Source organism: Erigeron canadensis, chromosome 1 (assembly GCF_010389155.1).
Source record: "Erigeron canadensis isolate Cc75 chromosome 1, C_canadensis_v1, whole genome shotgun sequence".
Lineage (NCBI taxonomy): Eukaryota > Viridiplantae > Streptophyta > Magnoliopsida > Asterales > Asteraceae > Erigeron > Erigeron canadensis.
This window is the reverse complement of record NC_057761.1, coordinates 50,960,976-50,974,520: the sequence shown is the minus strand read 5'-3', so window position 1 is coordinate 50,974,520 and position 13,545 is coordinate 50,960,976. Positions and strand designations below refer to the sequence as shown.

General features: G+C 33.7%; 2 protein-coding genes across 2 annotated transcripts; both read left to right on the top strand.

Moving 5' to 3' along the window:
• The first annotated feature begins 3,596 nt into the window (after positions 1–3,596).
• On the top strand, positions 3,597–5,247 carry LOC122609981 (L-lactate dehydrogenase A). Its single transcript, XM_043782948.1, has 2 exons — positions 3,597–4,238; positions 4,620–5,247. Exons 1-2 carry the CDS (start codon positions 3,630–3,632, stop codon positions 5,061–5,063), a joined length of 1,053 nt encoding a protein of 350 aa, XP_043638883.1. The 5' UTR covers positions 3,597–3,629; the 3' UTR covers positions 5,064–5,247.
• Positions 5,248–6,591: 1,344 nt separating this feature from the next.
• On the top strand, positions 6,592–13,078 carry LOC122582684 (NADH dehydrogenase [ubiquinone] 1 beta subcomplex subunit 8, mitochondrial). The gene is made up of 4 exons (XM_043755113.1): positions 6,592–6,864; positions 6,956–7,042; positions 7,126–7,221; positions 12,824–13,078. Exons 1-4 carry the CDS (start codon positions 6,727–6,729, stop codon positions 12,878–12,880), a joined length of 378 nt encoding a protein of 125 aa, XP_043611048.1. The 5' UTR covers positions 6,592–6,726; the 3' UTR covers positions 12,881–13,078.
• Positions 13,079–13,545: the final 467 nt, after the last annotated feature.

Below are 13,545 nucleotides of genomic sequence, written 5' to 3'. Positions count from 1 at the left end.
TAAATATAATTAATCCTTTAATTATGTTTAATTAATTATTTCGTGATCAAACTAATTAATATATTACTTTAATATATCAATTGTTATTATCGAGTTACCGTGTCATTTCGTGTGACCCTGTAGGCTTAAATTATTCCCGGACATGCGACTTATAATAATATGATCATATGCCAACAGCTCCCACTTGAGCATGTAATTATAAAAGCAATAACATTGATTGGCGTCTAGCAACACTCCAATGCTCCCGGAAATATTTAAGAATAGATTCTTAAATTGCCAAATCGAAATGATTTAGTCTTTAATATCCCTTTGTTCAGATACCCTTGTTAAATATGAATATGGATCAATGTCATTTCATAATTTTAACGATTATGTTTCTCATTTCTACAATTAATCAAGATTACCAAATTAGTCAAGACTCCTCTTGAGTTCATTTGGGTATGGCCATACAAACACCTTAATTAATTAATGAGGGCGCCAAATGGTATCATACTTCAGTTGCAAATTGAAGGAACAAATCCTATATTGACTACAAGTGTCTGGCCATGTCGTTTCTCAACATTTCTGAAAATAGCCCTGTATTACTGCCTTGTTCAGGACAGTTAGGAACTATATCAAGAAATGCAATCCACACATGCATAACTCACTTGTATCTCAAGTCAAATGATAAATAAAGTAACCATTTCACGAATTTCATTTAATGACGCCGATCCATAAAATGATAATTCGTTCTGTGGGGTAAGTCTAATATTCACCTTTTGAATATCATGTGAGTTTGGTACGATCCACCATCTTCAAAATACTTCCTTAAATATTTTCACCAATCTCTCACAATTGTCTTACTTTAATTATATTCCCATATAATTAATTGACAATAGACTTTTAGAATATTCAACTAATATTCATGGATTTAAACATGCAAATATAGGACACAATTATTATAAAAATGAAACCACTTATACCGCGTATAAAAATTCATTTATTGAAAATAACAATTGTTTAACATCCCATTATCCAAATACTAATCACAAATTTACATGAAATAACTTAGCAATATCTAAGATCTAAGCCTTCTGCATGTTTGTTGAGCTTTCCCTTTGACGATGCCTTTGTAAAAGGATCCGCCAAGTTATTATCTGTGTGAACTTTGAGTAAATTGATTTCACGTGATTCGATTTGCTCTCGAACATAGTGATATCTCCTTTGGTAATGTCTGACACCTTTTTGAACCCCAAGTTCATTGGCAATGACAATTGCTCCAGAACTGTCACAGTACAGATCCATAGGTGTATTATTTGATGGCATCACATCAAGCCCAGAAATAAACTTTCTGATCCAGACAGCTTCCATTGCTGCATCTGAAGCACCTATATACTCAGACTCTGTAGCAGACATAGCAACGATAGATTGCTTCTTGCTCTTCCAATCTATTGCTCCTCTATTTAAAATGAAGACATATCCTAACTGAGACTTGGCATCATCCTTATCAGTCTGAAGTCCAGCATCACAGTATCCAGTGACTTTAAGCTCTTGATCCGGATTTCCTCCATACACCAAAAACAATTCTTTAGTAGCACGCATGTACTTAAGAATGTTTTTCACAGCAGTCCAATGATCTTCTCTGGGATTTTGCTGATATCGGCTTACAATATTTTGCGCGAACGCAATGTCAGGTCTAGTGCATCTAACCGCATACATGATAGAACCCACCGCCGAAGCATAAGAGACTCTCTTCATACGCTCCACCTCTTCAGGTGTAAAAGCACCATTCTTGTTGGATAAATTAAGTCCTTCTTGCATAGGCAAGTTCCCGCGCTTAGAATTTTTCATCTTGAATCTCTTCAAGATCTTATCTATATATGCACTTTGACTTAATCCGATCAACCGTTTACTTCTATCTCTATAGATTTTGATTCCAAGTATGAATGCTGCTTCACCCAAGTCTTTCATAGCAAAACACTTTCCAAGATAAGATTTAACGTCTTTCAACATTAGAATGTGATTTCCTATTATCAATATGTCATTGACATACAAGACAAGGAAAGTAACATTACTCCACTAGCTCTGCGATATACACATGGCTCATCAGGATTCTGAACAAAATCAAACTTACGTCTACGTATATGACTTGTAGAAATTTTATCTCGTAACTGACGTCTACGTATTTAAATTATTAATTGACTTTTTGTCAAATCGAATACTTGTCAGATCATGTACCATAAGTTTGCCCATTGTTTTGCTTGAAGCATGCCATGTATTATATGCAGTATTTCGAGTAAAAAAAATTATTTATACAGTATTACGGTAATAATATCCAATGAAATATGGTTAAGACATTTCCGTCAACAAAAATTATATCACATTTTTTTTTTTTTTTTTGAATCTCATGTATATTATTTTTACATCATATATTCATTTTCATGTTAATTTCACATAATTTTCTTTTATAAATTTTTAACTTCTTATTGAAGATACTCTTGATAATGTCTAGAATGAAAATAACCTAACCAATACGTGGGACTGTTTAGAACATAGAATTCAAAGTCCCAAACCTGAAAAAGGGTTTTCCAAACTTGCTTTTAAGACCAAGAATCGCTAGTATTATTTTAATGGAAAATGATAATGACAACCCTAAAGGCTGTTACTAACAACATATTACATGCTTAAAAATTTGTACATTATATATTAAAAACCGCCCCCTGATTTTTCTAACAGCAAGGTACAAATTTTAATGCACCCAATTAGTTTTTACTAAGAGCTGTCACTAACAAAACCCTTATTTAATTTTATTGAACTTATAATAAGTTTATCAAATATATTAAATAGAAATATATATTAGACATATATCTATAAAATTTTTAAAATAATTATGCAATTTGTTCATGCACTAAAAATTCATAATATGTTACTTGATAAATCACCTCAAATAATACTATTACACTAATGATCCTTTGATTTTATTAAATCATTTAAAGTTTTTTTCTTTTTTTTTCTTTAAAAAAAACTTTCTTTGAGAGAATGCTCCTTGTTTTTCTAGAAAACAAGTTACATTTTAGACTTTTGTAACACATATCAAATCTAGAAAAACGTTCCCCAGGTTCCATTTTGGCATTTGCCTCACATTTTCATACAAATTTTAATGCAGTGCGCCTAACGTGACCGTACCACCATGTCTCCAATTTACCTAACCATTTTATCTCCTTTCAAAAACTTTTTCTTATTCTTTATCCTATAAATTTATGATCTCTATTTTAAAAGACATAAATTTTCGTTAATTGCTCAATACCTTATGGTATTTCCAAAATTTAATTTCATATATTAAAGAGTAAAAATACATATGATGACTAATTAATAGGCTTAAAAATATGTATAAAATTTTTGTGATAATAAGATTTAAGACAAAATTTACATAAAGTCGTTGTTTTCATACGACTTACAAATATCAAAATTTCAAACATATTTATACGTAGATAACCAAATTAGACATATTATCATTATTCTACATTAAAATATCACAACTTTGAAAATCGCCAACATTTCTATATCTATGTATATCTATATAAACCAACTTCGAGACATAAATCTAGCAACACACACAAAAGAACAAAAAAAAAACAGTTTCTCCAAAGATGCAAAAAACCGCTTCATCTTCAGCTTTAGGTCCAGATGGACTAGACATGTCACAATCATTTTTCAAACCGATCCAATATGCATCCCCACCATCACCTAATAGTCGCAACACCAAAATTTCGGTCATAGGTGTTGGTAACGTTGGCATGGCTATAGCCCAAACCATTTTAACACAAGGTCTAGCGGACGAAATTTCCCTAGTTGATGTTAATGCCGACAAGTTACGTGGCGAAATGCTGGATTTACAACATGCCGCAGCATTTCTGCCGCGTACAAAAATAAGTGCGTCAGTTGACTATTCTAGCACCCTCGGTTCTGATCTTGTGATCGTTACCGCGGGTGCTAGACAGATTCCTGGGGAATCTAGGTTGAATTTATTGCAAAGGAATCTAGATCTTTTTAGGAAAATGATCCCTCCTCTGGCGGCGGGATCACCTGATTCTATTATTTTGGTTGTTTCTAACCCTGTTGATGTTTTGACTTATGTTGCTTGGAAACTTTCCGGGTTTCCTTCGAATCGGGTTATTGGGTCTGGTACTAATTTGGATTCTTCAAGGTTTAGGTTTTTGATTGCTGATCATCTGGATCTGAATGCCCAAGATGTGCAGGTAACAGTTGGATCATATTCTTCTTTATTACTAGTTGTGTTAATTAATAATAAAATGTACTCGTAAAAAGATGTGTGGCTAATTTTTAACCTGCATTTGTGGGACCATGTACCTAACCAATAGACAATTTAGCCATATGAATATATGATTTATTTCATCGACATCCTACAATACTCGTATTTGTTACTGTTATATTTTTTCTTTTAAAAAAGGGAAATTTGCCTAAAAGGAAACGATAGATTACTGTTTGTTCTAGAACAAGTGTCACGACATTATTTTATATGCAAATGATCACTATTGTTATTGATACAAATGAAGTATGTCGATTTGATTAAGTTTTTTAATGTTAAGAATTGTATGTTATGTGATTTTCCCGTTTAGGCTTACATAGTGGGGGAGCATGGGGACTCATCGGTGGCATTATGGTCGAGCATAAGTGTTGGAGGGGTACCGATACTTAGTTTCTTAGAGAGGCAACAAATCGCTTACGAGAAGAAAACACTTGAGAAAATCCACAAAGAAGTTGTAGACGGTGCATACGAGGTTATAGGTTTGAAAGGCTACACGTCGTGGGCTATTGGGTACTCGGTTGCCAGCCTAGCTCGAAGTATACTAAGGGACCAACGAAGCATCCACCCTGTTTCGGTCTTGGCTAAAGGGTTCTATGGCATTGATGATGGAGAGCCATTCCTTAGTTTGCCGGCTCAGTTGGGGAGAAGCGGCGTGTTAGGGGTAACAAATATACATCTTACTGATGATGAGGTGAAACGTCTCCGCGAGTCTGCTAAGACCATCTTAGAGTTGCAAAGCCAGTTGGGTGTTTAACTTGTTAACACAACTTTTATATTTTTGATGTTTGAATAAGTCATGTGTTACTTATAAATCTAGAGAAATGTCATGTTATTATCATATGATCCATGGTGAACAAGATGGTGTAGGCTGAATTGGTTTGTTTACACTTTTTTTATGTATTGTTTATTTAGATTTACAGATAAAGATCATTTCTGCAGTTTGGTGATAGTTGATACTTTGATGGAGATAATCTCGCTTTCCTTAAATAGTACTGTATTTAGAGTCGATCTAAGCGTGTAAGGCTACACAATATCTACTGCAACAATATGCAAAGAAATGTAAACCCAGATCTTAAGCAAAAAAATCATAACAAAAGGTAAGATTTTGAAGGTTTTAGCTGTAATTTTAACAGGAAAATACATTAAACCAAACCAAGAAAAAGTTCCTTAATCATCCGAGATGTTAACCATCATAGTAGTCGACTCGTAAATCTCGTCTCGACTCGAATTTGATTTTTCGACTCGTGACTTGATTCGTAAGAGTCATGATATTTGAAAATATGGTATATTTATAATTATGTGTAAGTATTTGAAAATATGGTATATTTATAATTATGTGTAAATATTTATTGTAGACATTTTGTAATGTATTAAGTTAAAAATAGAAAATACTATTAATAACAAATCAAATTTAAAAGCATATAATAGAGTTATGTTTAAAAAAAATAAAAATATTTTGTGACTCGTGACTCGGAACATGACTCGGACCGACTCGCACCACAAAACACGAGTCATGTCATGAGTCTGGAGTAAAGCGAGTCATCCCATCGAGTCGCCTCGTTTTCCCTTTGTTTTGACTCGACTCGTACGAGTTTGACAACTTAGGTTATCTTAATGATGGTTAGTTTCTAGTCTATAAACTTATTTTTTTTATATCTAAACCTGCTAAACTCTAAAAGGAATCCCAAAAAACTACTTTTCCTTTTCCCTATCAAACACATCTTAGCGGGTTTGTAATGGTTCACAGGTGGTGTGGTGTGACACATCAGCAACACACAATTACTTAGCAATTAAACATCCGTAACAATACCATACCATACCACACCATATAAAAACAATTATAAAAAAGGAGAAAAATGGAAAGACACAACAAATATCCAACGTTGATTTCTCCACCTTGAACATTTCACACGAAAAGGAGGACACTGATGTTGTACTGGTTACCACATGGTGCAGTCAAGGTTGTCTACGCCGTTCATACCATGTATCATTACAATTGCTCTTATATATATAAACATACTATAGAACACATGGATATTCAAATTTACTTGTAATATATTTACAGTGATATACAATTACTTGAGGTAATTTTGTTTTTTCACAATATGTTATTCCTATTGGGTATATGACTGCAAAGTTATTTTTTTTTTACAGCTACGCCTACACTAGTACACTAGACAAGAACAAAATATTGTCTATGAAGGGTATATTGGGCTGGGGCGCTGGGCTATTGAGACCAAACCCACTAACAATTCCCAATTTATTTTTCATTTTTTTTTTCAAGCTGATTTACTCATTTCATTGCAAGTAAACAAGTACTGTGAAAGAGAACCGATCTCAAAACTTTCTCATTTCATCAGAAATCAACTTGAAGCATCTGATCCTAAATTTAATTTTATTATTAATAATAATAAAAGATGTCCAGAAGATTAAGCCACGTGGCATCTCAGATAATGGGCGGAAACGGCGTCGTTGGACGTTCCGTCGCATCCTCTCTCCGTCAACGCTCCGGTATGGGTTTACCCGTCGGTAAGCATATCATTCCCGATAAGCCTGTAAGTTTTTTTTCATTATTTTAATATTTAAATTCATTTATCAATTCAATAGATATTATATATAATGTTATTATTGATTGTGTGAAATTAGTTACCTGTGAATGATGAGCTGGTATGGGACAATGGAACTCCATTTCCGGAACCGTGCATCGATCGAATTGCCGATACCGTTGGAAAGGTAAAAACATTAGGGCCTTACCATTTTTGAAAGTGAAATTGTAATGATGTAGTCAAGCTAAGTGTGTGTGTGTGTGATTACAGTATGAAGCACTTGGTTGGTTATGTGGTGGATTAGGGTTTTTCGCAACGCTTGGATTGATGGCTACTTTGAACGACAAAGCTTCTAAGATACCGTTTGTAAGTTTACACAATCCTGATATAGTATGAGGCCTAATTGGGTAGTTGAGTTGTATATAGTTTTTGCATGTTTAATTTGTGATTATTTGTGTTGTTGTTACAAAATGGTTGCGTCGCAAGCAACTACATGATGCACTTTATTGAATAGTGATGTTTGTGTAGACTGTAGAACCATTTTCTAGTATAACACTTTATAAAGTTTCATTCTAGTTGCAATTATCTTTGAGTAAAATGCTTGATATATAGAGTTTTTGTATCTAAGTTTAGTTCTAAGAGCGGTGGGTGTAGCACGGATAGGAGAGAGCGACTATACTAGTAAAGCGCACCAATAGGTGTAGTAATCAGGACAGCTCACATCTGTCCTTGTTTTATGATCCCAATTCATATGGTATTTACTAGGTTTATTTGGGGTTTGAAGAATCTTGAAGTTCCTGTTCATAAAATTAGACAACGTCATAGATTTTTACGAGCATAGTACCCGCGCAATGCGACAACAGTAGTGGGGAAGGCGGTTTGCTTTATTAGGGATTTTGGGTAGTAAAGAAAAAAAAACAAAAAAGTCCAAGGGCAAATAAGGTATTTCAAACACAGAAATATTTAATAAAAGGGGGGGGGGGATTTGCTTTATTAAGGAGTAGAGATATTGGTTACTATAGTCTTTCTTTCTATGTCAACTTGGTCATGTATGTAGACAACCTCATTAGTTTGTTGTCACAGACCATGTATTCTCCTCGGTTTTGATTATAGTGACCTCTTGCTAAGCTTTGACGGGCTTCTTAGCTTTTTAAGTGTAGCATTAGGATGTGGATCTACTTATGGAAAAGTATTCATGCTTTACTTATGACTTAGTCATCCTTATAATTTTATTAGAAGATTATCTTTTGTTGCTATCTCATTGTGAATAGCGGTGGATCTAGTAATCTGCATAAGGGTACGTTATTCACAATTATAGAAGTTAATGAAGTTGTAAATAACAATAAATTATCAATATTATTAGAGTAAATTGCATTTTTGGTCCCTGTGTTATCACCCAATTTGCAAGCACAGTCCAAAAATACTTATCGTGCAATGGTGGTCCAAAATACAGTTTTTCGTTGCACTCCCGGTCCAAAAAATGATGCTCATCTATTTTTGACCGTTTAGTACATCATGTGCCCCTCATGTGAGGGGCAGCATCGTCGTTTTCTTTATACCTCATGTTTTATTTAATATTAATCAAAACCACACACTTGTCTCTTTCAACAATTTGCATCTCCACTTCATCACCATCCCCATATATCTCTGATCTATATATACTAATATACCTACAATATATTTTTTTACGGATAAGGGTATGTTTGGAGCTGATAGCTGATAGCTGATAGCTGATAGCTGATAGCTGATAGCTGATAGCTGATAGCTGATAGCTGATAGCTGATAGCTGATAGCTGATAGCTGATAGCTGATAGCTGATAGCTGTTAGCTGTAACCAGTAGCTGTGGCTAAAAGCTTTTTGGATATATTTAAGTATTTGGCAAAGTAGCTGTAGCGTTTAATAAAATGCAAAAAATGACAAAAATAGACAATTAAAAAAAAAATTTACTTAAATCTAAACATAGTAATATATGTAATTATTTATTTTAATTTAATATTTGTTTTTCTCAAAATCAAAACCTATATATATTTAAGTTTCACGTAATAATATGTTGTGTGCCTTTAAAAAAAAAGTGGTATAATATTAACTTTTTATATTACATTACAGTGTTGTTAAAGGCGAGTGCCTCTTGCGCCTAGGCGCAAAAGGCGGGCGAGGCGCACCTCCAGCGCCGCCTGAAACCCTAGGCCCAAGTCGACCATGAAAAAGGCGGTCAACAACGGTCAACTGTGGTGGTCAACGACAATCAAAATGGTTTAATTGGTCAAGATTCATTCAAGATCCGGCCGAATCGTGGCTAGATCTAATGAGTGACCATAGTCGTTTAAGAAGATAAAAGAAGATAGTGAAAATATAAAATGGGGGGAAGAAAAAATTATGTTTTTTTTATATATGTTTATAATAGTCTAATAATTTGAAGTTTTTGGTGGAAAAGTTATTTTTTGAATGATATTTGGTTTTATAACTGATATCTGATTTTTTTTTACTATTATTTTTCACTATATATAAATATTTACTCAGTGTGCTTTTTTTTCCCGGGCGTGCGCTTTTTTTGCGCCTCTCGCCTTCGTCCTATCTGGGGTCTTTGCGCTTTGAGGTCGCCTTCGCTTTTGACAACTATGTCATAAATAGTAGTATATTTCAAATTACATTACAAATGGTGTAATATATTATATATGTTTTATTTTATACTACGTAACATTGCTAATTAATTATGGAGGTCACAAGTAATTATGCATTCTAAAAGTTAGGAGCTTTTGGCCAACGCTACATATACAAGCGTTTAGATTATGAGCTTTTTCAATAACCTAAAAGCTTGAAGCTCTTTTAACGAAACGAAGCTTTTTATTAGGTAAGAACTTTTGCTTAAAAGCTTGAAGCTCCAAAAAGCTCTTTGCCAAACACACCCTTAAACTACAACTACAATATGGGTATGTTTGGCAAAACTAGCTGGTAGCTGGTAGCGGTAAGCTGTTAGTTGGTGGCTGTAGCTGAAAGTTGTAACGAAAACTTTTTAAATATATTAAAGTGTTTGGCAGAGTAGCTGAAGCTTTTAATAAAATGCATGAAATGACAAAAATAGACATAAATAAATAATTGTAAACATATATATATATATACACATTTTTAATATTAAAAAAAAATATTGAACATACATACATATATATCATTTCTTAATTAACTACATAAAATAAACCAAATTGTTTTATGTAAATATATATAAAAGAAGAATACTCTAACCTACACATAAAAAAGTACAGTGATAAATAAAAAGGCATTACACCTTACTTGTTAACATATTTGAGTTGCATGGCCATGTTACCTATCTTTTTCTCATGTAATAAATTAAAGGGCTGTATAAGTAATTAAAACATCAAAAGCTAGAAGCTTTTGTGAAACGCTAGACATAACAGCGTTTAGATCACAAGCTTTTCACCAATCATTAAAGCTTGAAGCTTGTTTAATCAAACGGAACTTTTTATTAGGTAGGAGCTTTTTCCTAAAAGCTTAAAGCTTGAAGCTCCTAAAAACTCTAAAAAGCTCCCTCCTAAACATACCCTATATCTATTTCATTACATATATCTATTTCGAATACAACTGCAAAAGAGCTGTCGTGGACAGGGAGAAGAGAATAAACAAATAGTCGACTCTTGCACGGCCAAAACGGCTTGGGTTGATTTCTCGTTGATGACCTCCGATGGTTTGTAGCGGACTAGCGGTGGTCATCAAACTGATAAACCATATCCTCTTTGCCATGAAACCTCGTGGGTGATTTCGTAAAACCCACTGGATTTGTAAGTTGAAAATGGTTAAACAATTAGAAACTATTTTAGTGCGATTGTTGGAAGTCAATTATGAAGGCTGTCAAATTATTTTGGTAGTTTTGAGATGTTCCTTTTGGGATAAATGAGATTAGTTCTTTAGCATAATAATGATACATACATCGATTTTTTTCCTTTTTTGGGTTCGAATTTCATTTAGCTTGTGGGTTTGATTTTACTTTGGTTTGTCAGGTCGATTATGTTATATATTAAAAGTGGGGTTGATTTCATATTGAAAGTGGATATTTTGTTAGGTTGAAATAATGAAAGATAGATAAAGAATATTTTTGAGAATAAGATGGTTAGGAAGACAAAAATGCAACTATAAGGACCATTTGTGTCTTTCTATATTAAATCGCATGAATGGTCCTCTTAATGTACTTAACAGTCAAAAATAGACGAGCATCAATTTTTGGACCGGGAGTGCAACGAAAACCTGTATTTTGGACCACCATTGCACGATAAGTATTTTTGGACCATGCCTGCAAATTGAGTGATAACACAAGGACTAAAAATGCAATTTACTCATACTATTATATAAGGCATCTACCTGGGCCACCTGGCTAACCTTCCTCCTTTTTAAGATTAAAGAGCTCAAATAGGAATGCACCATATCAACATCTTTTCCCAACCAAGTGAGAATGTGACACACCACCCTCTCCCACCCCTCTTACATAACGCCACTCCATTAGGAATGCAGCTTTCTTAAAACATGACTGCTACATGAATAGATGATGCGAATTTTTATTGACTACATAAATTTTAGATGATACTCTCCCAGTCTGAGAGTTTCTGGTTTAAAACATGAAGATTTTCCTACTTACCTTCGCAGGATTAGAGAAAGATCTTCATATAAATAAAATTAAGCAACAAATCAAAAGTTAAAGTATGTGAGAGTGAGACCATACATCAATTTACATGAGAGATGGTGAATACAGTTACCTTTGATTATTGACTAAAAGAAACTTTCAAGCACATTGTCATAGATTCTAATATTAGATGTGTTGGTATTTGATAGTTTGTTATGTTCATTCTCTGACATAAGATCGTGACTATAAAAATGCTATGAAGCTAGAATTTGGTAAAAGTATACATCCCCTAATGGAGATCCCCACCCGACTTGAGGCATGTGGTGGTGGACTTCAGTTTTATTGATATAGCACTGAGCATGTCAATTGTTGGATACCATGATTACAGAAAAGCAAAAAACAGAGATAGTGTCCAATGATGTTAAAGTTGTGAACATAGCTATAGACAATTGGTCAAGATACGATAAAGAGTTCGGATAATGTTCTTGAGTTTTTATAAAGAAAGAAAAGAAACAAAAAGAATACAATGGATTACAAAATAAGTAAGTAAACTTCACTTCTAATCTTTTCCTTTCTTTTATAGAATCAAAGAATTAAAAAGGGCTAAATGACTAAATTGCATATATAATAATTTAGTACAAATAATTCGATATACACTTTATAAGCCAGAGGTATTGAGTATTGCTGTTGTTATTTTTATATTTATGTGATAACATGATACTATGTTCTGACTTAATTCATGGTCTTCACTTTTGAGTTTGATTTTAGTTTAAAAAATCCGAGTTTGTGTTTGGAGTTGGACTGATGGACTGATCTATTAAGCCTAAGATATCCACAGGGCTAATGCAGTGATGCAGTGATGCATACTTTGTAAATAAGGGTTTTTTGGGTACACCAATAACCATTTTCACAGGGGATGCATATGCATTCCATGTCTTTCAACAACTTTCAAGTAAACTGTCCCCTGTTTATAAATTGTCCACAGCTCCATGTATATGATGATTAATGATTAATGATGTGGGCTGTGGCATATGCCAAATTATTAGCTCTACTCCATGGTTTATTCTGCATACATAAGGGTCTAATCACTTGGACAGGCTTGTCCAACCAATACCGTACTCTTTTTCTGCCTAGGTTGATTGATAGCATATGTTTCAGTTTACTGTTGACGAGGATTGGTGATTTTACACTGCAGTATCTAATCTGTATTATGTACGCGTCTTCTGTGAGTCCAACATTATAGGACTGCTTAATTGTCGTTAGCATTCTATCAGTAATAAGTAAATGAGTTATATCGAATAGTGTCTAACCACCGATTTTTTTAATTATATGAACAGACACCAAAAGTTTTTCCATATGACAATCTCCGGGTGGAGCTTGGTGGAGAACCATAGGACATCGGATGCTACCACACCTATCATCTGGTACACTGTGCGTGTCTTTATCTGTCTATTTGTTTGCAGTTGGTGTTTGGAATTGGACTAGAAACTAATAATGTATCATCTTGAAATTTGAACAAGCAGCTGAGATTATTTGTGGTGTAACTCTTTTGTAATGACAAAGTTGGTTGTTTCTATGATCTTTTATATGCACATATTGCATCATATAAACCTGCTCTGCGATTTGGATGCATTAGATATCAGTTTATCACTCATGCCATGATTCATTAGCAAGGTTCAAGTTGTCTTTTATGACAATTGTTTGATTAGTGAGGTGCTTTAACATATAGCCAAGAGTTGCTGGTCGTATAAGAGTTTTAGGTGTATGTGGTGTTTAAATGGGTTTGGGTTCAGATTGGCAATTACATTTTTGTGCGGACCATTGCCGTGTTTGAGTGCTCTATCTACAATTCTACATATTATTACTGACAAGTTATATAGGAGTTTTTTTTGTTATAACATTAACGATATAGTTTTCCGGATTTATGATATCCATCATTATTCTTTAGCTTTTAGTAGATTAGAAGTGGAAATCTGAAGTGTCAATGGCTGTGTAACTGTGTAATGGATCTGAAGTTGGTAACGTTACAGTTTTGTCATTTCATTTGCAGTTCTCATAT

Bases quoted from the DNA above. Each gene is read 5' to 3' on its own strand.
- LOC122609981 (XM_043782948.1), top strand. From the start codon at position 3,630: ATGCAAAAAACCGCTTCATCTTCAGCTTTAGGTCCAGATGGACTAGAC. The intron at 4,239-4,619 runs GTAACAGTTGGA...TTTCCCGTTTAG, and splicing joins TGAATGCCCAAGATGTGCAG to GCTTACATAGTGGGGGAGCA.
- LOC122582684 (XM_043755113.1), top strand. From the start codon at position 6,727: ATGTCCAGAAGATTAAGCCACGTGGCATCTCAGATAATGGGCGGAAAC. The intron at 7,043-7,125 runs GTAAAAACATTA...GTGTGATTACAG, and splicing joins TTGCCGATACCGTTGGAAAG to TATGAAGCACTTGGTTGGTT. The intron at 7,222-12,823 runs GTAAGTTTACAC...TTATATGAACAG, and splicing joins AAGCTTCTAAGATACCGTTT to ACACCAAAAGTTTTTCCATA.